Source organism: Corvus cornix, chromosome 5 (genome assembly GCF_000738735.6).
Source record: "Corvus cornix cornix isolate S_Up_H32 chromosome 5, ASM73873v5, whole genome shotgun sequence".
In the NCBI taxonomy this organism is placed as follows: Eukaryota; Metazoa; Chordata; class Aves; order Passeriformes; family Corvidae; genus Corvus; species Corvus cornix.
Window position 1 is genome coordinate 12,403,429 of NC_046335.1, and position 25,805 is coordinate 12,429,233.

Consider the following 25,805-nt stretch of genomic DNA (forward strand, 5'->3'; position numbering starts at 1 on the left):
AAAATCCCTCTCCCCAACCCACACAGATATTTGTGTTGTTGTAAAACTGTTTGAAGAAATGCAGGGGGAACGCGCTCGCCGCCGAGGAGCTGCGGCGGCGCCTGGAGGGAAGGAAGAGCAGCCCGCGACCCCTGGAGAGCCTCCGCTCCTGGGCACGGACGGCGGGAGCACGACCCAGCGCCGAGCCCGGGCGGCGGAGAGAGGCGGCCGCGATGAGCAGCGGCGAGGCGGCGGCACGGGCGGGCAGCGCGGGACCGGCGGGCAGCGCCGCCGCCTCCCCCAGCGCCCCCGCGGACCCCGGCAGCCGCCCCCGCCCGAGCCGCCCCCCGCTGCGGCCGGCGCCGAGCTCGGGGAAGTTTGGCCGTGCGTGAGGATGCAGATTTATTCCTTCCCCCGCTCTTTCCCTGGCCGGCCGGCGCTCCGCGCACTGAAAGCGGCGCTGCACAAAGCCCGGAGCGGCGGCGAGCCCTGCGTGTGCCGTAGTTGGTGTGTGTGCGGTGTGTGTGCGTGTGCGGTGTGTGCGGTGTGTGCGAGTGGCGTTTCTTGTTCTCTTGCAGGGTACAATGTTAAAAAGCCACCGCTAGTCGCCCCCAGTGCTCCTACTCTCTGGGTCTTTTTGTCTCTAGTGCAGATTAAACGTCACGTCCGCACTTGAACTTGAATTTTATCCCATTGTACAGAGGCAGCCCCAGCCATAGAGAGACAGAGCGCTCCCAGAGAACCAGGACTCCGCCATCTTCACATTGCAATATATAATAGTAATAGCCAGCACCAGCCCAGCTGCACTGGGGGCTTCCTTCCTTCCAGTCCCAGTGCCAGGCGAGGGGGGAAGAGTGCAAAGTGGTGCAGGAGCACTGGCAATCCAAAAGCACCAGGGCAAAGCAGTGCCACTTGAACTGGGAAAGAGGAGACACAGTTTCGGCTACCCCTTTTCAAAAAAATTCTCTCTATATATCTACCCAGCAAGGGTCAATCTCTGAGAAACATTTTTTTTTGGCGATTTTTTTTTTGTGTGGGGGCTTTCCCAATTCTAGTACTTTTCTTCTTTTTTTTTTTTAACTACTGTTTTTTTTTCTTTTCTTTTATTTTTTTATTTTTTTCTTTTTTCTTTTTTTTTTTTTTTTTACCCTCCTGGTGGAAAAGCTCACTTGCCAATTTGCCAAGCACTCTGGAAAGAGGGAAAGAGAAAAGTGTCACTGGCGGTGCATATCCTCCTAAGTTCAAGAAGAGATCTGGAAGTCCAAGTGGCAGAAGCAGTGGAGAAAAGACAGTGTGTGAAAGAGAAAGAGAAAAAAGAGCGAGAAAGAGCTTTTCCTGATGATGATGATGACGATGATGATTTTTAATTGAGAGGGAATCCCATCCAGTGCACCACAGCAGCAACAAAAAGGAGGCTTTTTTTTTCGTTTTTGATTTTTTTTGAAAGAAGAACTCGATAAAGAAGAAGAAGAATAAAGAGGAAAAAAAAAAGAGGAGGAGGATCGGCCCCCAACACATCCCCCCAAACCAGTGCAGCTCTCCAGGCGATGCCAGTGTAAATGCCAGGGCAATGTCCCGTCGCAAGCAGGGAAACCCGCAGCACTTGTCACAAAGAGAGATTATCACACGTAAGTTTGAACTTGGAACCAGACCGAGCCGAAATCGAGAAGCAAAATTAGGGAAGGGGAGGAAGCGGTTGGGGGGGGGGGGGGAACTCCAGGAGCAACCAAAGCTGGTAAATGACTTCAGAGAGAGGGAGAGGAGAAGGGAATTAAAGAGGGGAGGGGGGTGTGTGGCTGGGGGGATGGGCTGGGGGTGGAGGGGGGGAGAAGCCCGAAGTTTGCTGTGCGTTTTTGCAGCGGTGCGGAGGTGAGGCGGGCAGGCAGGCGGGGAGGGCAGGCGGCGTGGAGCGGGGAAGGAGCTGCCGGCGGGGCAGAGCGCGGCGTGGGGCGGCGCGGGGCTCTCCCGGGGAGCGGCTGCATGTGCGGGGGGCGACGGAGCGGGGCGCGCTGCTCCGGGCCGGGCCGGGCCGCCCCGCCGGGGCTCGCTGCTCCTCGTTCCTTGCTTCGGGGGCAGCACGGAGCGGTGGGAAAAGTTGGCCGAGAGCCTTGCCTCGGCGTGACAGCCGGGCCGCGGAGGGGGGGCGGATCAAGGTGGGCAGCAAGGGAGGGAGAAGCGGAACGGCCGGAGGGACTTAGCGGGAAGCACATGGAGACGGCGGGCCGGCGGCGGCGGGGCCGAGCCCCCTGGCACTGGAGCGCGGGGCAGTAGAGGGCCAGCTGCGCCCTGCCCGCCCCAGGTGCATCGCCGGCGGGGAAAGAGAACTCTACTCCGAAGCGCGGGGCAAGGCAGAACCAGCTCAGCTGAGGCTAGAGGCAGGGCAGGGGGCTGCCGAGGGGCCGGGTGCGGGCGGCAGTGTCTGTCGGTGGCGGAGGGCACGAAGAAAGCCGAGGCGGGGCCGGGGATGGAGTGCACGAAATACGGGCCGGGCAGCTGCACCGGCTCGCCTGCGGGGCAGGAGCAGAGGCTGCACTTTGCTGAAGCTCACATTGTAAGTGAAAATACACACATATCCAAACCCAGCCCCCCCCCCCCCCCCAAAAAAAAAAAAAAAAAAAGAAAGGAAAAAATAAAGCGAGGGGAGGGAAGGAGGCATTCCCCCCTCCCCCAGCACCAGAATCCCCCTCCTCCCCGTTCCCACCCCTAAAGCTCTGGTAGAGGGGCAAGTGCCTGCAGGCAGAGTAGGGGGCAGGTCCCCGAGTGGGAGCCCCGCTCCGCCGCTCCGCCGCCGCCTCCCGTCCCCGGGGGCTTGTGCCGCGAGGCGGGGGGGGAAATGTGGGGGCGCCTCCCGGGGCGCGCAGCCCCCAGCGCTCCGCGCTCCTCCGACGCCTCCGGGGCACGGGGAAGGGGGAGGTCAAGGGGGTCTCCATTTTCCCTCCTATAGCATAGGGCCAGTTTGGGGGGGTGGTAAGAAAATATCGGGCACGACGTGGACCCGCACCCGGGAAGGCCCGGTCGGACCCCCTGCCCCCCCCTGCCCCGCAAGACGAGTCCGCAAGTTGTGCTGCGGGGGGCGGCGGCTCGCACGGAGCCAGCCCGGGGCTGAGCCTGAGCCTCGGCGGATCCGAATATTTATGTTGAGATTTTAAAAAATTTAAATAAATAAATAAAATATTTCCCCGGCTTCTCTCCCCTCCCCTGAAAGCCAAGAATAGGAGCCATCTGCCAGGAGCATTTGGTGCTTGCGAGCTCCTCTCTTTCTTTGTTACCGGTGATAAATTTCTGTTTGTAAGATTTCCTTGGGAATCGAGATATATATATGTATATAATTTTTCCACCTCCTTTGGGATTTTCTTTTCATAGCTGAGGGTTGTTGGGGGACGGTTTGAGTTCCGAAATATAAATTTCTCTCTCTGTTTCTCTATTCCTATTTAAAATATATATATATATATATATATATATATATACTCTTTTTTTTTTTTTTTAATGTGCGTCTTTATTTCTTAAAAAGTACCCTCACCCACCCCACCCCCAGCCCATCAGCTGGTGGAACCTTGATGAAGATGCATCTGGTATTCAGCTTTTTCTGAGGGGGTTGTTTTTTTAATTCATTGTTATTTTGGAGCCAGATTTGCATCACCATAAAAGGTGGATTCCCCCCTTCCTCAACTCCCTCCCCTTCGTTAATTGCATTTTTTATTTTAACCATCCGGTTTGGAAAATGTCTTACTGTTTTTGTTGGTGGCTTCTTATCCCCCCCCCCCCTTTTTTTTTTTTTTTAAATTTTCTTTTTAAAAGAAAAAGCATCAACAGCCACCTAAATCGCCCTGTGTAATTTCTCCCACTTGTTTTCTGTCTCACTAGCGAGGAGATGTGGGATATTGATAGGGGGTGTGTGGAAAATCTGTTTTGTTGCGCACGTCTGAATTTGTTTCAATGAGTGAAACATTTCTTTTCTCGCTGCTCTTGCTGCTGAGGGGGGGGGAGGTGGGGTGCAGAAGAGAGCCAGGTAGGTTTGTTATTCCAATTCGATCTCCTTTTCCTACCGCTTTACTTGAAGGTAAATAATGAGGCAGGAGAGCATTCAAAGGTGCCGAGGAGCTGCGTGTACAATGGGTTTAGCGGGAAGGCTGGGGGAGGAATGGAGAGCAGAGCAGTACGAGCTTCCCTCCCTCCCCTCTTGTATTTATCTATCTCTCCATCCTGAGGAAGCTGGCGGAGAAATCAGGCTGCATACTGAACAGTGGCAGAAAAAAATGAAGGTATCCAGGGGAGGAGTGGTGGGAGGCGGGGGGGGCGGGGGGGGAGCTGCGTTGGGCTGGGGTTGGGGCTGGGGAGCAGAAGCACAGGCATTTCAGCCCACAGGTCTGAGCCTCAGCTGTAGGTTTGCAGGAGAGGGGGTCGAAGACTGTGCACTCCTTGGGAAGTGTCATTCATGGGGAAAAAGCAGCCAGGCAGAGTGTCCTCTCTAAAGGGGAGTTTGGAAAGCAGTGGGCAACAGAATAGGAATCCAAAGGACTTACAACAAAATAGAGTCAACCCCATGCCAAGCCCCCAAAGCCAGGATGAATTGATACTATTCTCAGAAATCTTGCGTTTATGTCGTGTTTAGCTTGGGCTTTTTTCTCCCTGTCTCCCTTTTTAGCATCTGTCAGGAGAGTTGCATTTCAGGATGGATTGGAGGTCTTTGCCAGGCAAGGAAAGAGAGATGGGGAGAGAGACAGAGAGGGAGAAGGGTCTTCTGACACTGTTCAGCTGGAGTTTATTTGGTTTCATGCACTTGGTGTTTGGAGAAAGGTTTAGATCCTGAGTGTAAGACAAACAAACTCAAAAAGGAGAGAAAGTGCAGTGTAGTTGTGCTCCAGAGTTGCAGCATCTCATTAGCACAGTGGTCTTTAGGACTGCAAAACGGAGTGGCCTGCTTGTTCTTACCAGGCTCACCCAGGCAGCCTTCTAACTGTGTACGTGCAGGACAAAAAAAAAGAGATGAAACACACAAAGAGAAGAGTGCAACTCTGGACCTTTCTTCACTGGTGGTGGACAGAGCAAACTTGGTAGCCAAGCTCATTTAAATCAGTGGACAATGCAAAAACCCCGATTATATAAAGAAATGGAGGCTGAAGTGTTGAGCTGCTCTGTGCAAAGAAACGTTATTTTGATTTGATTCAAATTGCTGATTTTCCAGCTTAAGATCTTCCATTTTTAACTTAAGAAATCTGTTTTCAAACTAGCCCTGCATTTTGCATTTGAAGAAAATATGAAAGGCAAGAGCATGTGAAAAGCTCGTTGGTAGCAGTTTTGCAGAAGGCGGCAAAGCAAGAACATTCATGTAGGGCAGCAGCAAAGATTGAGAAGGAAAGGCACAGGAAAATCATACAATTCCAGGTAGGGAACCAGGTTTCCCAAGGCAGCTCTTCAGTACCTGGTCAACAGGTTTCCTAGGAAGAGCAGTAATTTCCTGTATCACTTTGGTTTGTACGTAGTCATTAAAAATCATAACAAAAACCCCTATGATTTTTTGCATGTCAAAGTTTTGCAAATTGCTTCAAGGAGCTTCTCTTAAAATGCATTTAGATTTAGTGCAATTAATGCACTTTCCCTGCAGAACAAAACCCACACCAATGTAATCAACTCTAATACAAAGAGAATGTAAGCTGTGACTGAAGAATTAGAGAGGAAATTACTATTATTTTAAGGATGGATGACTTTTTCATAATACCTGCATGGTTGTGCACAGAAAAGCTTAACGTGCTTTTAAAAGACATTACTTGTGTTTACTTTAAACAGGACAGGGAAAAAAAAACGGTTGTATGCTGTCGACTTCCAGGTTGTCTTTCATTTAAATGTATTTGTATTGGACTTAAAAGATAAATAAAAAAAAAATACTGGCACAATTTCATAGTTTCTGGTCTTTTAAAATATTTTTAAATACTGGTGCAGAGTAACTAGGTTGTGGCTGTGGGTTGTTCTGTCCTTTTTGGTTGATGTGTCTGGTGGCTTAAATAGATATACAGCGGGTGAGAAACCATTGTGCAGTTTTTGCTGGTCGGCAGATGCAGAGCATATTTTGTCAGGCTTACTTAAATACTGAGAAATAAAACTCTTCAAGATTTTACAAACTGGCTGCCTTTATAGGAATGGCAGGAGCCCTTGTTTTGCACAAAATGTGTGTTTCTCTGCAGAACAAAGGTTTTTCTTGTGGCATATTTGGCAATAATTATGACTTAGAGGAGTGTGCGGTCGAAGAAGTAGCACAAATTTTTGATATCATTTATGGACTCTGGTTGACTTCAGCTGCTCTTCCCACGGCTGAGTTCGCTGCGAGCAAACCTCTCTGCTTCAAAAATACCTCGCACACGATGTTAGTTTGTCTCCCACATTTCCTACCTGGATCTCTTTGCTCTTTGTGTTGTTTGTTGATGGAAAATACTTTCCAAAATAAACTTCGCTGGCTGCCGGCGCCTGCCGTGTGCTCCAGCCGCCAGTGGCGGGGGTTGGCGACTAGGGGGAGCTCCCAGCCCGTGCGATGGCCGCGCTGGCCCCGCCGCGGGACGCGCGGGATGCGCCGCTGGAGCCCGCACCGCCGCGCCCGGCGCGCACCGCGCTGCGAAATGTGCTCGGCACAAAGTTGTAGTACTGATTTTCATGCGAAGATCTATATAGAGCTAGCCGAGAGAGGCTGACAGAGAGACAAATCTATTTTTAACTAAATCGCCGCTGATTAATTGACTCGGGCGGACAGGAGTTTTTAATTAAAATTAGTTTTTAACGGTGCTTTTTATTGTCAACAGACAATGTTTAAATTCTCGATTTGTTGTTGTCAGATAATGATCGTGGTAATGATACCTGTACATGAGTGAGCTCCAGTGTGGTGGGGAGCAGGGGGAACCCACAGAGATCCATATGTTTGTTCCAGTGGATGTGCGAGGACAGAGTGAAGAAGCTGGAGTTGTAGGACAAGATGTGTGCAGCAACAAAGCAGACACACCTGTACAGAAATTGGCTTAGATTATGTATCAGAAAGCCACACATACCCCTGCTGAGAGGATTTGATATGAAATAGTTTACTGTATTTTGATCCTCAGGTCCTTAGAGCAAACTATCTGCAGTTCCTGCAAACGAAAATAAGCATTCTTTTGTTTTCTAGAGAAATAAACACAAAATCACATCCATCATGTAGAAGTTGCTGCTGAGCAGCTCACAGGCTTCTCCAATGGGCTTGTGCTATTCTCTGCTGCAGTCGGCTTGTGTGTCGTGGATGGACTTTAGCAGGATGCTCTCCTGCCCAAATGTATAATTTAGTGGCATACACATGGGAAGCTTTGGATGTCTGTTTCACCCATCCTGAGAAGTCCATCAAGTTACAGCACTATTAACATAGCAGAAGCATCTTATTTTTAGGGTGCAATATGTGGATGGAGGTTATCCTGTGACAGGAAAGTGCGCTTTATTCTAACCTTCAAGAGAAGTAAATTAGGTCAGACAAAGGATCAGGGCTGTCATCAGCTGTACAAAAACCCTTCACTCTTGGGTAGAGAGGACCAGTAATTTATCTGATGATTTCTCTACTTCATTTAATGTTTGAATTGAGCTAGTTGGAAGCATATAGACAGCAGCCAGCTCATTTGACAGACTGGTAAGCTGAAGAGCACAGTGCCTGGGCCGTTGCTGATGCTACTGTTGCACAGCCATGGGGAAAACCTTCCTTTCTCCCTTCCCAAAACCTCAGACTTCACTTACTGTGGCTTTCCTTCCATCGCATGACTGTTAACTTTTTCAAGAGAAACAGCTATCCTTCTCTTCTCCTCCCCTTCGCCTCTGCCCACCGAGTGCACACACACCCACGTTCCCCTTCCTCTTGCTCCCTCCTCTGCCTCCCACCCTTCCCACTACCCCAGGCTGAAGCCTGGTGGAAAAGTGTCCCTGCAGAGACCTGCTACCCCAAAATGGCTCTCAGCCTCCTTGCCAGAGCATTTCCTACTCTTTGGTTGCAGCCGGTTTCTCTACGGTTGCAGTGCAGTTGTTGGTTGAATTTAGTCTGCCTTCGGTACCGTCCAGAGAAAGCATGTGGAAAAATAAAGAGTGGTTTGGGTTTACCCACATGCTTTAAAGTTAGCAATGCCACTAAAGCACTTGGTGAAGCATCAGCATCGTCTGTAGACGGCTTTATATGTATGTATCTTTTTAATGAGGGAGGGAAACGGCATCAATAACTGCATGCATTGATAAATGCATGATTCATTCAGCTGCTCGTACTATAGCACCTTCCTCCTCGGTGTTTATTTACTTTTTAAAATGTATCTGGGCAGGCTACACACCATTTCTCGGCACTCAGTTGCAGCCTCAGAGGCAGTTGTGTGTTCAGCTCCTGAACATCAGTTAAATTTTCTCACTGTCTGCCCTCCTTCTCAAAAAGCTGTTTCTTGCTCAGTACTGTAGACCTTTGCTGGAGCTTTAAGTAGCAGCTTGTTTCTTTTCTTTTCTTTTTTTTTTAATTTTTTTTTCAAAGGATATATAAAAAATGCCTAAAGCAGGCTATTCGAAAACAAATTAAAGTAGAGGGACACACTTCATGCATTGCAGGCACGCGCCAGTAGAAGGGGGTTAGAAGAATATAATCATTTTACTGGCAAAAGTGACACCAGATCGGGGATTTGATTAATGGTGCAGCATTCACAGGGACTTAGTTCTGTATTTTTGACATATGCAAGTCTTTTGTGTAGTTGCCTCAGCGCAAGAAATTCCGTTTTGTTTTTTTCCTGGAGCAGCTGATAATTTGTGTGTGTGCTGGATATGCCCAAGGTACTTTCCAAAGACTAAGCACTAGACAGCACAGTACAAAAAAGGAATCCAAAGTTAAGAGAGAAGAAAAAAACATACTGGTTTACTTAACTTTTTTATGACCCCTTTTACTAAGCCACTGGAAGAAGCCATAAATTCGCTGAACGTTATAATGAATATGCTTCAATGAAAGTAAAAAAAAAAAAGGCTTAAGAAAATTGTATATGAGCAACAGCGTGCCATAAACAATTGAAAAATGCAGTCTCTTTTGAGCCTGATATTTAAGAAAAGAACAGAGCTGTTGTGTGTTTAATACATGCTCAGAACTAATTACTTAATTTTGATCATGCCTTTTAAATCCTTGGGTAAGGATCTCTGCTTCCAATATTCTTTTCTATGCCAGTTGAAAGCCTGTACCCAAATACCGCTCCTTCTCCTTTTGTGGCACCGAGCACTCCTTTCTCTCCTTGGTTGTCGTTTAGTTTTAAATAAAACAAATGTATTCACTGGGGAACAAAGAATGCTTTTATATCACATCATCACATCCCATTTTATCTGCAGAGATTTACAGCTTCTGCAGTCTATAGAAGAGCCTATGCATTTTCTGCTTTCAAAAGCAGTAAATATTTTTTTATGAATGTACAGTTTACTTAAGAGGAGACACACTACTCCCTTCCGTAACACTGTACATAGTTTCTGAAGAAATAACCTCTGAGAAGTGTTGGAGATTTGTGCAGATTCTTGGATATTCTTGTCTTTTGTCCTGTTTGGGTCCGGCGTGGTTATTGTGTCATTTTCCTTCTTCTTTTCCCTAAATCCTGATGTGTTGACTGGCTCTTTGTGGCAGTGCTCGGGCTTGTTCTGTCTCAGGTGTGTACAGAGGGTTAAACTGCTTTCTGAGAGATCCGGTCTACTTCTGCAAAAGGTGTCTGAGGTACCAGTGCTGCAGGATAGTCCTACGACTCGCAGCCCTCTGCGGGTGTTGAAGCGTTGGAGTGACCGGGTCATTTCTCGCACCCTCCCTGCCCCGCCGTGTCCCGGTCCCGTTGCGGTCCCAGCGGGGGCGGCCGGCTCCCTCCTGCCCGCCGGGGCCCCCGGCACCTGCCGCGCTGCGCCGCCGGCCGCCCGGCACGTGGCCGCGGGTGACAGGACGGCGGCGGCTCGGCGGCTGCACCGAGGCCACGCTCGCACGGAGCGGCAGAGCCTCGCCTGCCGCTGCTCCGGCTGCCTTTGTGCACTTTGCACACGCCGGAGAGTCGCAGGGCAAGTGAGGCAGAGTGAGGTTCCCTTGTGTTTCTGGAGCTTCTCCGTCAAGTTGCCTCTTTTGGCCAACTCAGCCTCAGAGTTGCATTTAGGAAAAATTTAAATACTACAAACAATTGTTTTGCAGTCTTCAGAATAATTAAAAATTGGTGTCAGATAAGCGGTGCCTAGCACCACTGAGTGTGATGCTGATGCAATATGTAGGCATAATCTCAACTCTGCACCTTGTGGCTGCAGGGAGCTGCTGGGAGGCTCTGGAAGCAGGTTATTGATAAACTTTGACGGCAAGGAGCTGCATCGCCCACTTTGAGCAGCGTTAGTCTTTGCGCAGCAAGGATCCTGACACCGATCTTGGTGATAACCCAGCCAGAGAGCGTGTGATTCGAGCTATTTCCGTTAAGCATGTTGATGTTACAGTAAATGTGACATGTGGGTGTTGATTGAAGGGACATCATTTTCAGGCCTGCTTTGGGCCAACACCCTGAAGAGCAAGTCAGTCCTCTGTGCTCGCTCCCCAACTAGGCTGAGCTCTCTCTGGCTGTGCCTTCAAGACAGCAGGGACTGCGTGAGGAGAACAGTGCACTTAATGTGCTGCAGCACATTTCTGGGCAGTTTCCTGTGCCTGGCCATCACGAACTGAGTCCCCATGGTGGACCCTGGGCACCCCCAGCTTGTCCCAGAGAAGGGTGGTCCCTGGGGTAGCCTGTGCCTTGTCCCCCAGGTGGGCACAAGGGTGGGCAGTGGCTGTGGCAGGGTGCCAGAGCAGGCAGGGGACCCAGCAGCAGCTCTGCAGTGAAGGTACTGGCAGCACTCACCTTCACCAGCCCGTTATTGATTTGTGCAGAAACCAGCCATGGGGGGGAAGTTTCACACACAGCAGTTTGGCCCAACACCAAAATGTTTCCTCTTCCCCCTTTCTTTGCCTCATTTTGATACTGTGGAACAAGAAAAATAAGGAAGAGAATAGGCTGGCAACTTCTAGATCCCTTCTTACCCTGGTTCTGCAGTGCAATAAAAAGGCAAGAAAAAAAATGACGGCTGTCTGGACCCAGCCTCACCCAAACTCTGTGAACAAGCATCCATGGTTCTGTCCTTTGAGGCCTTGGAAATGCTTTTTAGCAAAACAGTCTTTTCCACGATTAGTGGGTAAGATTTTGAGACAACTGACAGGCAGAAAGTAGTTAGCGTGTGCATTCAATTTAATACTGGGCATGAGAGCATTGTTTGCATGGGACACATATGCTCTAATGATGTCACCACGCTGGAGTAGGAGTGCTGGTGGCTTTGTGACAGTGCCTTTATGGAATTAAGGGGTTTGTCCACTGTATTTTGGTGTGGTAGGCAGCCAGAGATCTTGGAGATGCTGCTTAGAGTCCAGTCAGCAAGTGTAATGCTTTTTTAAGTAAAGCAAATGATTCAGACTGTCCGGTTGCATTAATTTCACAAAGCCATTGTATAACAACTGTGTCACTCATGTCCCCAAAGATTGCCCGTCGCCAACTCACTGGGCTCCCTAGGCAGGCAGTGCCAAGGCAGTCCTCTGCATAGGAATCTCTGGATGTAGGGAAAATACTGGGCGTACCTTAGCACACCTGAAAGAACCAGGGCATGAGTCCTGGCTGGAGACAGCTCATTTGGTTTTTTTTTACTTTTTCCATGTAAGTGACATGAGATGTTTTCCATTCTCCTATTTTGTGTGGCTTAATTTCTTCGTCTTAAAAAATATAAATTAATTTAAAATAAATGCTGGTGAAGAAACACCCTCCTACCTCTAAACCCAGCTACCAACAACAGCAATAAAACCACAGAGTTAAATTCAAATAATGTGAAGCTACTCATTTTAAACCCACAGACAGAAGCAGAGTCAGAACTCTAGATTGAGACTGGCCTAAATTGCCCCACTGGTATTAAAGGGCTCCTTAAACAGCCTGAGATCTTGGCTGTTGTATTAACCAGGCATGACCCGATGTGTTATGGGCTGGACTTGCAGGCTTTTTTCTCTTTTCCTTTGTGGGTTTTAAATCTCTCCTGTAATGTTACTTGAATGTAGGTTTTTAATGGCTTAATTGAGTTGTCAATAGGAAGCGTTTTCTTTCTTGCTTTTTTTTTTATTTTGAGTAAAAAAATAAATGCAAATTGACATGGATAAAATGCATTTGAAGATCTATTCAGTATTTTGTTTTTCATTCTTTTATATGTGTTTTCCATGTTGTGAATAAGGGGATGTAATATAGCTTCTGCATTGTTGGGTGAATAGCTGGTCTCATGATTGATGATTTATTAAGCTCAAATCAGAAATAGAGTTGAGTAAAAAAAATCTTTTGATAGTTTGAAACCCAATTACTACTGATCATGAGGGCTCAGCGTACCAAGAAAACGAAAAGCTGATTTTCGGTGATGTGACGACTGCCAAAATATGAAGGAATACCAGATGTTATTTTAAAAAAAGTGCCATTGCGGAGCCCTTGGAAAGAGAGAGTGAGCGAGTGTAAGCGAATAGGCATATGTGGATTTAACTAATATTCAAATGAAGCGTAGAACTGAAAAGAAAGAATTCATAACAGTTTAGCTGTTTAAACCTCCTTCATGTTTCCACAGACGCCTGGTCAGGACCCTTATCAAATGCAGAAATTTTGCTACTTTTTCTGAAGAGCACGATCTATATCATAGGCAAAAAAAATTATAAATCCTCACAACAAAAAGACAATAAATTTGAGATCAGTGCTTTTCTTTTTATTTGTTACATATATATAAATGCTAAAATTCAGCCTTCGTAATGTAAGACACAGATTTTAATCAAAAGGCTTTACAGGAATGTTAGTGAAACTAGTAACAAGCATTTTTCCCCTCTGCCACCTTTTATTCTTACGACCCTTCATTCAGTTCCTGTTTTTGCGTAGTCTTTTCCAGCTCTTTGTCCCATCTCCTGCGTGTGTATCTTCGTGCCTGTGTGTGCCTCTCTGTATGGTTTTTTTTAATATTTTGACACACTGCTCCCCCTTAATAGGAATTCTGGCTACAAATAGCATGCACATTTCTAAAAGACCCTTTTCACAGTCCTTTTCTTTTGGCTCTAAAATGATGTATATGTAATTGGTAATTAAAGGTGCAAGCTCTCTTCAATATAAACAATATTGCTCAATGTTAGATCATTAAAGGGAACCGCAGCACTAAATAATTACCTTTTGCATCGTGACACGCTGTTCACAGGCATCCGCTCCCTTCCCAGCAGTGCCTTTTCAGCACAGAGCTATAGTTACATTTTTACTAAGGCAAGGATGCATCTTCTTATGATATAAATTGATTAATTAATTGCTTACTATTGTCTTCAAACTCCTTTTAAACTTAGATTAAGGGGAAAAAGGTAATTAATGATTTTCAGAATGAGTGAGTTGGGAATCATAAGCCTTCTTGTGCCCATCGTCTGCTCTAGCAGGATGGTCCATGCTTGGACACTTCTCTGGGGTCCCTGTCCTTTTCTGTGGTCACTGGTGCTGCTGCTGCTCTCCACTTTGCTGCTAGGGAGCTCTGATGCGACTTGTAATACAGCTGGTTGATATGCTGATCAGTTATTTATTCTGGAAGGCAAAAATGGGAACGATTCTTTTTCTAAACTACCTTTTTTCAAGGCGTAAACATTTTTGTTGCCAGGCAATGCATTCCACCTTCTACCTCTTGCCCCTTTTCTATGTGTTTCTTTTTTTTTTTCACAATTGCTGAAAACTGGGACAAAAATCCTTTTGTTTTCAGACTGGAGAAGAGTCCAGATCTGAATTACAACATCTGTTTATCACAGTCTTACTTCTTTGAGATATTTGTGTTACTTACTTTCCCCAGGAAATCTATGAGGAAACTGCTAGGGCTAATAGAGAACATTTTTCCTCCTATTCCTTTAATCCTGATTCGATTAGAGGTCTCAGTCACTGATTTACATACTGTTAGTTCCTCTGTTTTGTTCAGCCCAAATCCTATAGTCCTTGCAGAGGCAAACCAGCCTTAGGCAAAAGTCAGTGGAAATTTTGCCTGAGCAAAGTCCAAGGTTTGTATGATTTGTCAGTTACATGGCAGAACAAGAGAAAACAAACCAAAAAACCATGTTTTGCCCCAGAAATGGATTGTGATCCACAATTATTTTATAGTGTAAAAATTCTCTTCTAAATACCAATTTAAAACATACTGGGTTTTATTAATTGTGAAATGAGAAGTTAACATATTTCCTAGAAACTGATTCAGGTCATTCAGAAATTCTTTTCCAGTCTTTGGGGGTAAAAGTAGGAAATTCAACAGGTCTGTGGATAAGATTTAAACAAAAGCCCTTTTATTAGCCTATATAGCAATGGCAGGGTTATTTGGCATTGGAAAAATAGAGTGGAATATTTCAGGCTCAGCCAATATTCCAGTATGTTAAATAAGTGCCTCATTCCCTTTCCCACCGTACACACTTTTGAAACCCCTTAACTGCTCATGAGACCATATCCTGCTTATGATAGTCTTGCAAATAGTTTGTTGTAATTTCTGCTAATGGGTGGTCATTTAATCTTGCCGGTAACTGGATTGGGACAAGGTGGTACTGATTTTGTATGTAACAGGGAGCCTGGTCCTGCTAGTTTGGTGCATAAAAGCTTTCCCCATCTCTCTGAAAAAGAAGGAAAGACTTGGGTGCATAAGCTTTGCTGGATGGGGCCTTGGCCAGATGGCTGGGAGACGCGGTGGGAATGAGAAGGTGGGATAAAAAGAGAGGAACTATTTCAGAATGTGACTCGGGGCTCGAACGCGTGCAAAATGGCTCTTTGCTGATATCCTTGCAGTGCTGGCAGCAGTGGGAAGGAGCTGTCAAGAAAGCTATGCTAGGTCAGCCTTTCCATTTTGTTTCAGGCAGGCTTGGTTGCAAAATATATTGAAATCATTCTGGGAGAGCTGAAAAGCTGAAAAATAAAAGAAAGATCTAATCAGCCTTGGCTTCTTTGAGGGGGGGTAGGGGGAGGCTGGGCCTCTGGTGATGCATCCTTCAGAGTCTGTGAACACTCAAAGCAATCTCTTTCTCTTTTCCCTCGTCCCTTTCCTCCCTTTTTCTCCTTGTCCATGCAAAGCAGAGGCTGACCATGTGGAACCGGCACTGGCCGACGAGGATGAGAGCCTGGCAATAGCAGACCCAGGCGGCATCAGCATCGCCGCAGGTGGGACAGACCCCGACTTGTTAACCTGTGGACAGTGTCAGATGAACTTCCCGCTGGGAGACATCTTGGTTTTTATAGAGCACAAGAGAAAACAGTGCAATGGCACTGGTGGTGTCTGCTATGAAAAGAGCATGGATAAGAGCAGCCCTCCTCCCTCCTCACGCGCCGAGCTCAGGAAAGTGTCAGAGCCAGTGGAAATCGGGATCCAAGTCACACCCGATGAAGAAGACCGTCTTCTCACGCCTACAAAAGGAATTTGCCCCAAGCAGGAGAACATTGCAGGTACAGCACGTTTTACACTCAATCAACTTGCCTAGGTAATCTTTTAACTAGAGTCCTCTACAAAGTGCCATGAAACAGGCTTCAGCAACATGTCTTCATAGGAGCCATCCATCTGGAGGGTCCTCATGGCTATGCAGGGCTCACCATCCCCTGTTTAATTCATTGTAGCTGTCTGTGCAGGGCCAGCTGCTGGAGAAAGGGGCCTCTCAGGTCCCTGGGAGAGCTGAAGGGCAGCCTGTACATCAAGGAAAAAGCAGGAAGTTGGGGTCAGAAGACATTTCAGGAGCATCCTTAAGCAAGGAGCAGTGGCAGAGGGATAGTGAACTTTGGTGAGAGGCTCCGTTCAGTCCTGTTCCAGATACTCTTTGTCACATGCAGACTCACTGGGAAGGACCACATCCTGACCCTAGTGAAGTCAGTGGAAAATCCTCTTCCCATGGACTGTTAGTGGGAAGAAGATTTTTTTTGTGAGGGCTAAAGCAGGGGTTCATCAAGTCCCTCATTTTTCCTTCTCTGTGGTGGATGTCAGCTTCCTGGCCTGCACTGCTGCCTGTGCTGCCTGTCCTGGGTCTCCTTAGATGGCTTGGGTTGGGTGGGCAGCACCTCCATTCTCAAGCTTACCCCAAACAGAGGACACAGGAGCACAGGCTGGCCTGGGTGAGCAAATTGCAGGCATTTATTTTTCTAAAACTCTCATATGTGGGGCAGTTAACATTCATTCGTGGACCTCCCCTGCTCAGATGTGGGTAGGCAGGTGATGATTATCCACCTGGGTGAGGTGATCTGAAGTGGTTCCTGCAGAGTGCCTGGCATGGGGTGTTTCTCCCCTCTGCAGTGGTGAAAGGATGACTCTCCTCCCTGCTAGTGAGTGGGGGTTTTATGTTACACAGCAGGATCTCCCCTCAAACGGGCCTTTTTTGTTCAAACTGACTGCATCCCATACAGAAGACCAATGGCAATTTGTCTTTGCTGCCACTATCCTGATTTCTCTAGGAATTGTCCTAAGGGATTAGATCTGACAGTCCAGGATCCCGTCTGTAGTAGAGATGCTCCCATGAGTGGATCCCCAGAAGACCAGCAAGAGGCTCCTATCTTTACAATTGAAGCTTTTAGTGTTGGAGGTCTCTGAGTCAGTCCCCAGCATCTCTGACAGGCTTGGGCATCACATAAATGAGGGTGCTGCCTTTAAAATGCTGCAGTCTTCAGACCTCCTGTCTTTTAGGACAGGGCATAGGATGCCCATTGACTACACTGTTTTCTTCTAGGAATCTTTTTTTTGGGTGCAGCCACCACCCTGACATGGGACAGCTGGTAGCTTTGGGAGCATTAGCTGTGGCAGGCCTGTGCTGTAGCATTGTAAGCAAATCTACCATAAGATCTGATCCCATGTTTTCCTCATGCTTTTTCAGCTCTTTTCATCCTTTGGCAGTTGTGAATGCATTTCTTGGTAGAGATGACTACATCGTGGTGTAGCAGATTTGAGGGCTAGATTTCCTTTCCGTTTGGTAGGAGCAGAGGAGAAGTATTCAGGACCTTCCCTAGTCTGCTGAAGGCTGCCTGAGTGGTGCTGAGCACTCCCAATAGCCGTTGATCTCTGTGCAAGCTGTGCAAGTCCTCAGCCCCTTGCAGACGGTGTGCAGTGCTTAGTAAGGTTGGTTTAGGAGAGCTCTGCTGCAGCTGCAGTCCAGAGCTCATCTCTTACTAATCTCTGCCCAGGTTCAGTCCATAGTACCTCAATGGCTATTCCCAGAGCAGAGGGGGCTGTCCCATCCCAGCTTCTGGGGGGTCAGCAACAACAAAACCAAAGCTTTTGCCATGCAGAAAATCTGCTGGGGTAAGAGGGGGTGAAGGAGATGTTCACATGTGGAAAAGGCATGAAAAAAAATTAAAAGCCAATCTGGAGCACCTAATCTCTTTCAGGCTAAACTGAATATCAAATGAAAAATATGTAGGAAAGATTTTGAATTGAGAAAAATAAAAGGGTTTATCATTCGATTGGCATTTTCTCATCAGTGCATGGAGATAGGGACATCCACTAAATAGTGCCATAATAATGCTTTCTCAATTAGGAGCCCAGCTCTGAGATAAAAAGGTGCAGTGTCCTTCCATATTTTTTTTAATAGCAGCGGATAGTTTTCAATAGTAGGATAAAAGCCTCACATTACAGCCATGGAGGGTAGCCATGAAAAACCCACAGAAGTCATTCACTGGAAAGGCTTTAGTGGGATATACCAAACCCCTTATTTATATTTCAATAGAAAGGCTTTCTGCATTAGCCAAGAAAATCAGAATCTGCATTTAACATTAAAGGTATTTCCCAGTGAGCGGCTGTAGAGCATTGTTGTTAGATTTGTTAAAAAAAGAGACTAAATACGATTTCATAAAAGGGAAACTTAATCTCTAAGGCAGCTTTCTCCTACCCTGCCACCCCCTCCCTTTACTTTTTTTTTTTTTTTCTAATAATGCAACAGCCTACAGTATTTTTACTTTATATGTGACGAAAGATATTCTTAGCCTTTCTGTACTGCGACAGGAAGAATGAATTTCTTTATTCCACCAAGAAATATGTAAAATAATCCCTTAGAAGTATGGGGAGATATGTTTGTTCAAAGCATTTAAAATGTTATTTTAATCAAAGGCACAAAACACTCTACATGCTGTGTCAGCTAAAGGAGACCATTACATTTTAACAGCAAATCATGTTCTTTTTCCTCCTCCTAGCCAGCCCCCCCGCTTTGAAACTAACTTTTTTTTATTAAATAAAAAGGCGAAAAAGATTAAAGAATAAAAAAAAAAACTTCAGTGGCTCAAATGTATAAAGTAATTTAATATGGTGGAAGCATTAATTATTTTAGCTTAATTGAATTCTGAGGACTGCAGTAGTTGCATTTTTGTAGACAAGCTCTGTTTATTATTTCTTTGTGTAGATTAACAGTAAAGGAAACATAGATAACTTTCAGTTATTTATTGTAAAATAAATGTGTCAATTCATGTGTAAAGCAAGCTGTTCAAAGATAATTGAGTCTTTATATTTGAAGAGGGAAACCAGAAATCACCCACTCGCCACTCCGGCTCTCTGAAATATGCTGCCACCACTGCTGTCCTCAAAGAGGTTTCAGCTCCTCTCCTTGATCTTGTGTTATTTTTGCAGACCTTCTTATTTGGTCAGAATGATTTGTACAGCCTTCTGTGGTGTGACTAAGCCACCAAACCTTACGACTGCCCATGGCTGAATGCTCTGAGGGTATGTCAGGTGCTGAGCCTGGCTCTGCCATTGTACCTCTCGTAGCTCTGGGTGTGAGGACATTGGGATGCAGAACTGCGCCGAGTATTCATCCTGGCACAGGGTGCTCCTGAGGTCTTTCTTTCTCTGTTTCTTTTTGTTTTTTTTTTTTTAACTTTCTTTGTAGCTCTTCTTGCCCTGGTCACTGAATGCCTGTTGACCACACAACAGACCTTGTGCTGCTTTGAGGGAGGCTTTGAGGCAGAACTCAGGAGTCCATGAGAATTTTTATGTATGCAACACAAATATCCAACTGACATTTCTATATTACAGCGCAGACAAAGGCAACTTTGTCTCTGCAATAAGCTTTTAAAGATCTTCTGATAATGAAATCTGTCATCTTTCCCTGACTGGTGACTTGCAAATTCAAGTTTCTGAAGGTGCTTTCATTTAGTTACCACTGTCTGTAAGATATGTGGTAGCATGTTAGCTGGCACTGGGAGGACGTGACTTGCTTAGGAACAGTCTGCCCTGTAAAGATTTTTTTTTTCCCGAATTGGCTGACCTGTTTGAAAATCAGTTCTGCCTCTTGTACAGAGGGTGTGATAGTATCGAAGAGATGTACCAGATTGTCGCACAGCAAAACATAGCCAGGCCAATGAGTTGGCGAGCAGTTATTGGTCACTGCTTCTTTTATTTCACTGCTGGCAGGTATTTTGGAAAAAAATAGACCACTGTTGCATTTTACACCTCTTTTTATCTTTCATGTTTATCAGATCTTGGGCATAACCAGGTGACCTGTCCTGGCTGAAGAATGACCTGGGAAGCTGCTCCCACTGTCTTTTGACTGATGGTGTCTCATCTCCTCTCCACGGCCCTGAGAATCCTTTCAGGATTCTCTGGAACTACCCAAGTTAAAGAAAAAGTACCAGTCAGCTAGTCAGCTTGATTTTAATGCTGAGTGGTTTCATAGAACCCCAGCAGAGAGAAGGGAGCCTCTGTGGGGCAGGCACCACTTGGACCAGACCTTCTCCAGATTCACTGGCAGGTCTGCATCTTGAGGCCAGCAGGCCCTCACAAACACGTAACTACAGCAGCAGCAGAGGTTCATTAAGATGGTGAGATAATTTTTGCAAAGATAGTGCTAGGAAAGGGGAGGGGGTTGATTGGAATTCCTCATTCATCCTGTCCCAGCTACCAGTGCTGGGCTCCATACATTGTACTAGATGCACATCATGAAAAAAGGCTCCCTGTCAGAGGCAGGATTTAGCTGTAACCCCTGCTCCATGAATGTTCATTTCAGGCTTTTGAATGGTAAAACTGCCAGTGAGAGAAACTAAATAACTCGCATGTGCTGGAAGCCAGAGATAAACACCGCTGCAGGTTGCCATGAAATGGGCTATTTGATATATTTAGAATTGTTATTTTTCTCCAAATTAAGATTAGTTAAATCCATGTGTGTTGTGTGAGTGATTGTTAACTCAATGGCATGGATTATCCTTTTTTCAAATCATGACAGCTAATTATTATTGCTGTCTACCCTGAGACATTCACTTACAATGTACCATTATGGACCCGTGCACCCATATTAACTGCAGGACTCAGACAGCCGTTGTGATGCCTTCACACGTGAGGGGAGGGAAACGCGAGCTGAAACAACCCAAGTACTGTGACAGCGACATCAGGCAGGTTGGGAAGAGGTATTCTGAAGCTGAGCTGGCACAGGGCTTGGTGGCCATCCCCTTCCCAAGGCTGTCATGGCACCAGGTGCTGCTACTAGAACCTCCCTGGGGCAATGGGTCTTGCAGGAGTGACTTGTAAAACTGAGGCCAGGAGAAACGAGTACGTGAAGAAAAAAGGCTTCTAGAAGTATGTGGTAACAATGCCAGAGAAACTCAGCTGCAATCCTTTTCATGAGGCTTTTCCAGGCTTGTTTCTTCCCTCGAATCTGCTAGGGTTTTCCTGAGTGCAGAGGAGTTACCTGGTCACCTCCTCCTACTCCTTTGCTACTTCACCAGGTATTTAGCAACACATTTTGCTAATTGGTGTTGCTGAGCAGTAAGGGGAGGACACATGACACAAGGAAGGTGTCAACTGAGAGTGCCCTGAGAGTGGGTTAACGAGCAGACCTCCTGCCCCTGGGACCTTGTTGAGGTCCTTGCTGGGGTGTGGAGAGAAAAACAAGCAGGGTGATCTCACCAAGAGCCCTGCTGGCACCCAGGGCTGGGGGTGGGGGGCATGCTTGGGGAGCTTGGCTCTCCTCTGGGGAGCGGGCACCCCCCAGCCCATGGGAGCAGTCCATAGTGCCAGCTGCCCTCCCCTGGTTTGCTGAGGCTTCAAGCTTGAAAAAGGGCTGCTGAAATGTTGATGGCTTAAAGTTTTAAGGCTGTTGGTGGAGGCCAGCATGGGGGTCTCCAAGGAACATGATTGTGCCCCTGTGGGAGATCCTAAGAGAGGGCAATTCCACCTTCAGGGCTGCAGCCACAGGGTAATGGTTGCAGTGTCTCTCGCCAAGGCAGCAGCACGGACCCTGCTAATCCTGGCAAGAGTTAAAGGTGAGAAACCTTCCAGTTACAAAACCTTTCCTTCCCCTCGCTTGAACTCCACCACACCCTGGGGCCCCTCTGCTCAGACCCAGCCCAAGGCCACCAACCACCCTCTCCCTGCTGCCACCTCAGCTTGTCCCCAGCTGTGTCCTGCCTAGGGTCCGGCCCTGCCATGCACCAAGGCTTTCCCAGCATCTGCCAGTAAAGAGTGAAATTAATCACAGTGAGTTTTAAAAGCAGTTTTTAAAAAATGCTGAGGATATTTTGCCCTCAATTCTCCCTGCCAATCTTAGCTTTTTGTTTTGTTCCTCTCACCATCCTGTTTTTCAAAGTTATCTTCTGTGCCCTGTATGTGGTTAGCAGCATCTCTGTGAGGCTGTAGTAGTGGTGGGGGGTCCAGTTTACCCTTCTGTGCCCCAGTTTCACGTGGGGTAACTCCCCTGAAACCAGCAGGACCATGCCAGATTGATCGGATGGCGCAAGTGGGGACCTGCCCCTGAGCGCATGGTGTGCCGTACTGAGAAACAGGAGCTTGCTGCTGTTATTTTCTCCCTCTCTAATCTCTCCTAGTTATAGTCATCTTCAGTTTTATGAGTGACAATGCTGGGTAAAACCTTTTCGACAGAAGTGCCATTTTGCAGGCTGATGAGAAGGGATTTAAGAAGGTCATTCAGTACACATGGCCAGAGTCTTCTTGCTCTGGGGTGAATGCATGTGAGGAGTCACTCTTTAAGAGCAAAACTTGCTTGTTTGTACCACGTTGGCACTGCTGTTAGCTTCTTTTAATTCAGTGGAAGAACTCTGGACTTACTCAGAGTTAGAACCCACTAAAAATGTCACCCAACAAAGTGGCTTTTTGCCTTTCTTTAATTTCTTTTGTGAAAGTACTTAGGCCATGTGTCCAGAAACTGTATGCATATCTGGTTATAATTACCATGGAAAGACTGGTAGATTTTTATAGGCAACAGTAACGGTGAATGGTGAAAAGGCACTGTTCAACCAGCCATTACTCATTTTTCTTGACAACTTTGTGAGCAACTGTTAAGAGCAAAGTAAAAGAGGTGCCCAACCATCTTGTGGATTGCTTTGGCATTTATGTGGATGCGACTAATAGCAATATGCTTGTGCTTGGTGGAGTGTTGACTGCAAGAAAGGAACTCGTATGTGTTTGCAGGGGAATTTTGGATTGGGCTGTAGCTAAAGGAAAGCCGGGTGTGTGGAAGTACTATAAAAGACAAAAGCTGTCTCCAATGATGTCCTTCTCCAGCAGTGGATAAATACATAAAGACACAGAAATGGTTCCTTTGCTTGAGCAGGACAGAAGTGTTGCTATAGCATGAGGTTGCCTCCCTTCATGCGTTTTCCATGGATTGTTTTTCTTTCTCAGCCGGTGTTTGAACTGTGCTGCCTATACACACAGTGACCAAATCGGCTGTGACATAAAGGTTGAACCTTTCTAGGTTTTTTCTGAGATTGGAACATTTTTCTATCATAACTGGAGAAAAAAAACCCTGTGAAGTAATCATACTTTTTGTACAAGAAAGGCTTGGATTTCTATGTCATGTCACATAACTTCAAAGGGCATAGATTTGGGGCTGACTTTCAGCACTGGCTTCGGAGGCTGAGTGGGAAGATGGGAGCCTGGAGGGTAGGAAATAGAAGAGAGAGGCCAGGTATAGAAATAAAACCATGTTTCTCAGCAGAAAACCCTGGAAGCCAGGAGAAACTGGGTAACTCTTGTCTTGGGAGATACGTGTGCTCTCTCCAATGAGAGCATCCTTTTCAGCATGGTTTCTTTTCCCCATTCCCTCCCACCCTCCAAATGGTAATTGGTGGGCTGTGCAGTAGAAATGTTATAAAAAAAAAAAGGAGAAGAAAAACTGGGTGGGTGGGGTATCTAGGGATTTGGTGTCTAAGCTCAGGAGTTAAGCCGGAAATCCCAGAGATGTAATGAAAACAAAACGGACTTTTCACTCGCGCTGTGGCATTCTGGCAGTGAGAACGCTTTCGTGAGCCAATGTTTTCATTGTAGGTTTTCTCGAGAGAAGTAGTGGAAATGAATCGTTAACCCCTTAACAGGAATGAATGTGGTTGCTGCAGTGAGGAGAGGAGAGCCGTCTTGGCTCCCAGTTGCTGTGTTGCAGAGCTCGGGGGTGTGTGTATGCTTGTGTGTAGTGGGGAAGGTGGGGTTAGATACCGCTTGTAAGGAGTTTAATAATGTTAATGGCAGATGTGAAGTGGTTACTTAGCGGTTGTTGTTTTTTTCTCTTTGCATGTGCGCCTTTGCAGAAAGATTTGAGTGTGATCAGCAGAAACCGCTGTTAAGCCCAACGGTTCTTAAACTCGCTCCTTCTTCTGGCATTTAGTAGCATATTTCTTGAGTGAGAAAAGGGGGGACACTGCTCACCGGTCCCTCGGCAGAGTCATAAAAGCTGCAGATGGAAAAGACCTACCAAGTAGCAGATCCCAGTTTTCTTGGAAAGTGGAAGTACAGGATGTGTGTCTGTAGCAGGCATGCTACGTATATAGCTTTAAATGTCCAGCAGTCTTGGATGGTGTGCAGCCTTACAGGAGTCAGCCCCTTCTTTAAAATTAAGGGAGTTTGGAGAGGAAGAGAGCTGGGAGTGATTAATCTAATTTACCTTAACAGCCACTTTTGGTGAAAAGATTTTGTATCCTTGTCCTCCATGCTCTGATTAGGCTGCATCTTATTTCACTGTTTTATTTCACCTTTTGATTGCTGCTGGCACTTACCCTATTTCTCTCTCCATTCTCTCATTAGGATATTTTATCTGCATGTATTCTTGCAAGCGGTATAGAGCATCAGCCCCTCTGCTCTAGCTAAAGAGCATCTCATCCACCCTTTAGCATCTCCGAAGAGCAATTAAAATCATTATAGACCTTCTTCCAGCTGCCCTAGATCCTCCAGTCCAGCCCTTGCATGCAGGTTGTGGGACTCTTGGTGCTGTGCAGACTTCGGATGTAATTGCATAGCTGCTGCAAAGGGCTGCGTCTCTGCAGCTGACCTTGCTCAGTGCATCTGGCCTCTGAATAGATGTTTGCCTTCTTTCTTCCCACTTTGACAGCTCCCCCCCTCTGCACTCCAGCCCCTCACTCTGCTCCAGCCTGCTCCTTGTCTGCTCATGCTGGGAAAGCACGGCGGCAGCAAGGTATTTGTGGCTGAGACTGCCTTGGCAGTGAGGAAAGCTTGAGGAGAGCATCGGCTCTCCCGCACACCCCTGTTTGAAGAGGGGAAAAATAAGAAAGGAAAGAGATGCTGTTGAATAAATGATGGTTCTACATGTTTTTTATACCACACTCCTTTTGTAATGGTCATTTAAACAAGGTGGAGAGGTGGGGGAGGAGAGAACAGATGAGACTGCAGACAAGGATTAAACAGCCCTCTTCCTCTTTTAAGACATTTATTATTTTCAGAGTCAAACCTGTTGTCAGCTAATGTAACTGTAAAATTCCTCTGAATTATTGCTGAGGTGCTCTGAAGTATTCTATTAGAGCTGATGTACTTATGTGCAGGCAAAACTCAGATTTGAATTTAGCACCTACTTGTTTTATTTTCTTTATTAAACCAACTTCTGGTTCATTTTTTCCTTTCAAGACCCACTTTTTGTTTCCCGTTTTCTAGACTGCCTTATTACTACCTCATAAAAAGAGTTAGAAACTGAAGGGAAGTTTCCTGAGCAAGAAGGAGTTTTTTTTCTTTTGTTTTATTTTTTCCTCCCCCCCATGTCTTGGCCTGGCGCCAACCTGTCTTTCAACAAGTAGAGAGCCATTCCAAGTTGAAATTTATAGAGCAGAGTCCAGGTTCAAGGGCTGAAGCCCGCCAACAGCTCCAGCCTCTTTGTTACTGATTAATTCTGCAAGCGGTTCAGCTGGTTTGCTCACTTCTGCCCGCTCTTCACAGCACCGCAGCGCTTCCGAGCCGGCTGCCGCTGCTTCGCCCTCCCCTGCTTTTCAGCAGGGCTTTATTCCCTCATTGTATAGCATGCCCCCCAAATGCATTTTAACCCCATGCAGTTCAAGCTGCATTGAGTTGACTTTCTAGCAAAAATTACAAAACATCCTTTCCCTCTTTCCTCCATTTTTTCCCCCTCCTTTTTTACTTTTTTTTTTACTTCTTTTTTTTCCCCCTACAGCTGATTTTAAATGTCTGGAGCTTCCCATTTCCCTTCAGTTCATATTAATGATTGCTTCTTGGCATCGGTTGGAACCCAAGTTCCCAGGTTTTAATTACTTTACTCAAATGCACACAGTGGAGCAAAATAGTTTCTTTCAGCTTTACCTGCAAAGGATGTTTCCTGTCTCAGTGAGGGGGTTTTCCTCATGGAGGGATTTGAACGGCAGAAGTTTTCAAGTGGTCTCAATATGGGGCCCCACAAGAGTGAGTGTGGGAGGTGAGGGGGTGAAAGAGCAGTAAGAGAAAAGAGAGAGAAAAAAAACCAAACAAAAACCTAAACCAAAATAGATTTTGGGAAAGTACCTTGAAATGAGGATGGTCCCAATCCTGCAACAAATTGGATGTCAAAGCACAACCTT

The 25,805-nt window shown here is 46.4% G+C and overlaps 1 protein-coding gene across 4 annotated transcripts in view; it reads left to right on the top strand.

The window, feature by feature from the left end:
• The first annotated feature begins 1,052 nt into the window (after positions 1–1,052).
• BCL11B (BAF chromatin remodeling complex subunit BCL11B) overlaps positions 1,053–25,805 on the top strand; it is a 91,679-nt gene continuing 66,926 nt past the window's right edge. For 2 of the 4 annotated variants that reach the window (XM_039552966.1, XM_039552968.1), the window contains exons 1-2: positions 1,053–1,607; positions 15,114–15,482. In XM_039552966.1, the coding sequence (XP_039408900.1) occupies positions 1,550–1,607; positions 15,114–15,482 (427 nt within the window). In that variant the 5' untranslated portion in view covers positions 1,053–1,549. The remainder of the gene's footprint in view (positions 1,608–15,113; positions 15,483–25,805) is intronic. The other 2 variants (XM_039552967.1, XM_039552969.1) reach the window with 1 other exon arrangement.